This window comes from Pundamilia nyererei, unplaced genomic scaffold, assembly GCF_000239375.1.
Source record: "Pundamilia nyererei isolate P.nyererei 1_Seehausen unplaced genomic scaffold, PunNye1.0 scaffold00180, whole genome shotgun sequence".
Taxonomy (NCBI): Eukaryota; Metazoa; Chordata; class Actinopteri; order Cichliformes; family Cichlidae; genus Pundamilia; species Pundamilia nyererei.
In genome coordinates this window covers 727559-733343 of record NW_005187581.1, presented here as the reverse complement: position 1 = coordinate 733343, position 5785 = coordinate 727559, and the positions used below count along the sequence as shown (strand labels likewise).

The following is a 5785-nucleotide window of genomic DNA, read 5'->3' as shown; positions in this document are numbered from 1 at the left end:
CACTGGCTGCTCTCTGCCCAGCCTGGAGGTCACTGCAAACTCTCGGTACCTCAGCAGAGCTGGCAATATCATCAAGGACCACTCTCACCCCAGCAATCAACTGTTTGAACTATTACCGTCAGGCCGACGGTACAGGTCACATCAAACCAGGACAAGCAGATTCAGGGATAGCTTCTTTCCCAGAGCTATCACCGTAGTAAATAAGCACAAAAACAATTGAACCTGCTTAGCTATACTGTATTATGCTGCTATTCATACTGTCATTATATTAATGCCGCTATCCTGTATATATCGTACTTATTATTGTTTGAGTACTTGCGATTGTTTTATTGTACTTTTTATATTTTACATTTATATTTATTATTGAAACTTGCATCAAGGGAGTGGCACTCCAATTTCGTTGTACTCTGTACAATGACAATAAAGGCTATTCTATTCTATTCTGCTGTAGCCCATCTGCTTTAAGGTTTAACGTGTGCATTCAGCAGTGCCCTTCTGCATACCCTGTTTTGTAATATAGTTATTTAAATTGCTGTTACCTTCCTAATAGCTTGAACTAGTCTTTTCCTTTGACCTCTGATGTCAGCAAGGCATTTTTTAGCAAAGCTCACTGGAACTCATTTTCTTTTTCCCAACCATTGTCTGAAAGCATCGGAAAGCCTAGAGATGGTTGTGCAGGGAAAATCCCAGTAGATCAGCAGTTTCAGAAACACTCACATCAGCATGTCTGGCACCATCAACCATGACACATTCAAAGTCATTTAATCCTTATTTCACCTTTCTTCACCATTCAGATGCTCAGTTTGAACTTCAGCAGGTCACCTTTGCTATGTCTAAATGCCTAAATGCATAATATAAATAAATAAAGAGATGTACCTTATTTAAGTGGTCAGCAAGTGTACATTCAGTCTCAAAGCTACAGAACAAAAGCATATTTCTGTTTCACACAGATGATTTAAACTCATGTCTCCTTCCACCCATTTCTGATGCACGCTGTGAACTTCAAACGGGACATCTTGACCAATTTCTACATCCGCAAATGCGTTGATATGCTGCCATGTGATTGGCTGATTAGATATTAGCGTTGCCAAGAAACTGAATAGGTGTACCTAATAAATTGGCGTATGGGTGTATAACATATGCAGAACAGGGTTTTGTTTTAATCTCACACTTTCATGAGTGAACGAGTATGGGAAGCTGAATGCTTTTTTTTTTTTTAGATAAAAGTAGGTGTGACCTTTCAAAAGAAGCTTTTGAACTGCATCGACTTTTGGAATTGCAAGGACTGTTACAAATGTCACTGTGTTTTTTTTAATCTATTGCATTCGTCATAGGTTAGAAATCTGAACCTAATCCCGTTGCTGTTGAAGTCTCGGTTCTTCACTTTTAAGCAGATAAAACTTTTTCTCTCTCTCTTCCAAAAAACATTTTTCACATTACAAACATGAATCAATTCAAACATTAATCAAAATGTGGTTCAGTCAACTCCCACATAAACATAACAAGGAAAAAAAAAGGCTCTGATGAAACACTTTTCTCTTTACTCTGAATTGCAGTTGTGTATATATGCACATGACATGCTTTTAATAAACCATAATAAATGTTTGTGTATATATGGCTGATGCAACACACTCCAGACCTGATTTTCAAGGTAATCAACTAAACTGTATGAAATCTAGAGAATAAATGTGACGAGTCACTGTGGAACAGTCCCTTGAAAAAATCCATAAACGTTGTAAAGACCATGTCAGAAATGATCTTCTTGGTAGAGTTTGACAAGATACCAGTTGTAGGAGGAACATGTTTAAAGCTTAACATTGCCCATAATCCATTTTTGAAAGTTACTGCATGCACAGGTTTTTATTCCCACTTGTAATACAGTTAAATATATTGGAAATATCAGATATCATAGAAGTTGTTTTTAGTTAGCATATAGTTCAAAGTAAAAATTCACTGTGCTTTTATATTAAAATTCATAGATCGATAAGGCTAAGCTAGACAGGCTTTGCCTTCACATAGTTGTTTGGTAGTTATGTTGGTTGGTTTCCTCTATTTCATTGCTCCGGATAAGTGGTTGTCTTTCAGGGAGAGCAAATGCATGTTTCCAGCTTCTAGCACGCAACCAGGATGATCCTTTGTACCATCGTTTTGTAGTTAGGACCGTAGCAGCTATGGCTATTGTCAAAATTCCTCCACAAAGCCCTGCAAGAAGCAGCCACGGCCACATGTCCCGCAACTCGTCGAGGGAAGGGTGCAATGATTCTGCTAGCTTTTGACCTGCAAAGAGGACATAGCTGGTTATGTCAAAGTAGGCAAAACAGTAGAGTTTACTTTTTAGGTTTCAATAAACCAAGATAAGTAAATGACCTAAGCCCCTAAGGGCAAAATTCAATGAGTGGAGACGAGAAGAATAAGAAGAAGAAGGGACTGGCATAGGCGATCATAGGGTAACTCACTAGCATCTAGCAGGTGGGTGTATTCATATCCCAGGTCTTTGCTGGAAATGAAGAAGTCTCTGTTCCTGTGCAGAGGTAGGATTGGTGCCATGTGGTATTCGCTGTTGTGCCCTATAGGAGCATTTGACTCCGGATACTGGGATGGAGATGGTCTGTGCCTCCTGAGCCACTGCTCATAAAGGCTAACAGGGACAAAAACAAATACAGTACCAGTGTTAAGTTCAAGCATTGAGTGCAAATGTACGGTTTTCTGTGTTTTTAAGGTGTTTCTGTCTCTCACCAGTCAACAAACGCATGATGAAGCAGAAATATGGGATCGTTCGCGGAGCCCTGCACTGAAGACATGGATCCGTTCATGTACACGTGTAGAGCAGCATGCATGCCCAAACGAGAACTGTTTCCCAGCCCCGTCCGAGGGTCTCCAAATCCTATAAAATGAAAAGTGTCTCATCAGCTTGACAAACATAGTAGCATGTAGTTGGGTTTTTGATGTTACACAAAATTAAACTCTGTTTTTATTTACATAAGTCATGTCACTTCAATGCAGAAGTCTGAAAATGTAGCTATAGCTATATAGCTATACAGCTCCAGTCAAAGGAAATTTACAGATAAATTTTAAACCTTAAGCCCTTTAGTAAGGGGATAGAGTGGATCTGTTTGTCTATCCACTTGTCTCCTTAAGAGGAAGGATCACTGCAAAACAGTGATAAACTGTTCTGAGTTATCACTTTCCATGAAACATTTTAAAAGAGAGGATGACAATGCACTCTCCATGATCTATGTGGGCTCACTGACTAGTTTGGCACGTATGAAAATGATGTAAATCATATGGTGTGGCCCTTGCAGGGAACAGATCTTAACACAACTGCACAGCTATTGAGGATTTTGGACCAATCTGCTAGACAGAGCTTTATGTTATCACCATAAACGCTCATTAAGGGAATATCTTTCCATCCCTTCTAGTAGGGTTCAAGATGCTTTTACAGTCAAAGTTACTGATGCAGTTTGGGTGGAACATCATGTCCGAACAACCTGATAAACTTGTCCTTTATTTTGTCACATTTCTGTAAATGTTTATCGATTAGTCCCTTTCTTTCTATGACAGCTGAATTTGTGGAAATACACTGCTGTAATCCTGAAGGTACTTTAATCCTACACAGGTATTATATGTTAGTAAACCCAAGAAACACTAGTTTTTTGGGGGGGGGTTTGTGATGCATTTTACTGAGTGAATTTTAACACTGGAGACCCCAATTTGAGGTTAATTTTAATCAAAGTTCATTTTCGCTGTATGTGCAAAAATCAGTTCAAAGGCCTCAAAATGAACTGCAAATAACCAAAGAAATCGAGGGCAGCCTACACATTTCAGGTGCCCAGAGACAGGCAGAGAATCAAAATAACGCAGTAAAAGCAAAGACTGTGAGTGATAGTGAAAAATAGGAGTGCAGAGAGGTAAATTGCAGTCTGGGTTTGTGTATGTGGTCAGGCTTATCTGACCTTCCAGAGTGTTTCTGAAGCTCATGTTGGCACTGCGGTCCATTGGTCCGGTGTCATAGTTGGTCAGACTCAGCGTGAACTCCACATCATCTGAAGTTGGTAGTCGTTCCACTAAATTGCGATTGTGGTTTCCAGGGTTACGACGCAGGGGCCCTTCTTCTGTAGCATCGCACAGCACACCTTTGGCACTGTAGTCCTGGGCTTGGGAGCACAGGACCTGTGGATGCAGACAGACAGTAAACAGTACAGAGCATGCAAAGAAAATGTGTTTGAAATTAGAACACTTTGAAAATAGTCCTGCTCCGAGTTGACTGTATGAGACCAAAAGCTGACTGCAAAAGCAGTATTGTATTATTGCAGTTGTTGTATAGTTGATTATTGTATATTTTACGTTTAAAAAAATTGCCGTATGCGTAAAGAAAGGTTGTCTCGTCCTTAATTAAGTGAGAGCAAGTGAACGCGTTTACCGTCCAGGATGAGAAGACCGAGCCGGGGCTGATAAGACTGGGATCCTGTGTGCTCCGGTCCCCCATCAGCTCGTCTGTGCACACGTCACAGCCCTGGGCATCCCTCCAGTCCCAGTACGGGATGGTGAAACTCGTGTCTCCAGTCAGCTTCCTGATCTCGTGCTCCCAGTGCAACAAGTATGCTCGGTGCCACGGGAGAAATGCGGGCGCCCAGTGTCCAAAGTCCACATCGGTCCACACATTCCCCGGCCCGCCTAAGAGCGCATTCCGGGACACGTAGTAATGCATCCACACAAACACGTCATACACAGACACTTGGGCAAACATCGGGTTGGTTCCGTTTTGCATCTCCCTGTAGGTTCCCGTCGCCACAACATAGTCCCTGCTAATTGTCTGCTTGGCCAGGTTCAAGTAGGACACGAGTTTGAGTCTTTCCGCCCTGGACAGGTGAAATATATTCCTCCTCAGAGACTCTCTCCTCTCATTACAGTTCTCACCAAAGTAGCCAAACATGCAGTCCCCGCAGTTAAAACCCATAAAGTTGTCAGTACACTGGCATGTGCGGTTGTAGAAAACCAAGGGCCACTTCTCTCTGTCGTCCAATCCCGAGAAGGGGTACTGCGGCCCGTCGGGGTGCGCAGAGACCACCACATCCTCGCAGGTGCCCCGGCCCGAGCTGGCACCGCAGGCCGAGCCGTCTCCTTCCCAAGGCGGGCAGCACTCCTTGGTGCGCAGGGCTTCCTGAGTTGCGCACAAGCGGGGGAACTGTTGATAACTGGGTACAAAACACAGAAGAAAACAAATGATTTCCAGGGACCACATTACAGCAATCTTTCACGTTAGACCAAGACCAAAAAATTAACCAGAAATGTTATGAATTCTTGGCTTAAATCCTCGCCCATTACCCCCACCTCTTTTTTGTAGAGGCAGTCACATGCTGCTCAACCTCACTTCAGGGGATGGGGGTGGGGGAGGTTAAGCACTCTACCATGAAAAATAAGACTTTGAATGGGATTAACAGTATCTAGCCTAAAGCCTGCAGACTTTAGTGATGTAAAACTGAAATAATTATGGCCTGTGGGGCTTTTTTTGTTTTGGTTATCTGATGAGTTTACTGCAAGATAAACCTGTATGCCCACTTTTACATCAGAATAGTGTTCTTTCTTCTTTATTTTCACAGGTTATGTGTTTCAGATTCTATCTGCGTGCACAGCCCTAATAGTGAGAACAAAACAAACTCATGATCTACACACTCACATACTAAAATGAACAGTTTTTCCTGCCATTACGGGATGAAACTCACCATGACAGTACCCAAACCACAGGAGAAATATGAACAAAGACAAGCAAACATAAAACACATTT

At 42.0% G+C, this 5785-nt stretch overlaps 1 protein-coding gene across 1 annotated transcript; it reads right to left on the bottom strand.

Moving 5' to 3' along the window:
- Nucleotides 1–1524: 1524 nt before the first annotated feature.
- On the bottom strand, nucleotides 1525–5318 carry LOC102195827 (tyrosinase-like). Its single transcript, XM_005746614.1, has 5 exons — nucleotides 4421–5318; nucleotides 3954–4170; nucleotides 2737–2884; nucleotides 2457–2638; nucleotides 1525–2277 (listed from the first exon to the last, which is right to left on the bottom strand). Exons 1-5 carry the CDS (start codon nucleotides 5240–5242, stop codon nucleotides 2012–2014), a joined length of 1635 nt encoding a protein of 544 aa, XP_005746671.1. The 5' UTR covers nucleotides 5243–5318; the 3' UTR covers nucleotides 1525–2011.
- Between the last annotated feature and the right edge of the window lie 467 nt (nucleotides 5319–5785).

Bases quoted from the DNA above. Each gene is read 5' to 3' on its own strand.
- LOC102195827 (XM_005746614.1), bottom strand. From the start codon at position 5,242: ATGTGGTCCCTGGAAATCATTTGTTTTCTTCTGTGTTTTGTACCCAGT. The intron at 4,171-4,420 runs GTAAACGCGTTC...CTGCATCCACAG, and splicing joins CGGTCTTCTCATCCTGGACG to GTCCTGTGCTCCCAAGCCCA. The intron at 2,639-2,736 runs GTGAGAGACAGA...TGTCCCTGTTAG, and splicing joins CATCATGCGTTTGTTGACTG to CCTTTATGAGCAGTGGCTCA.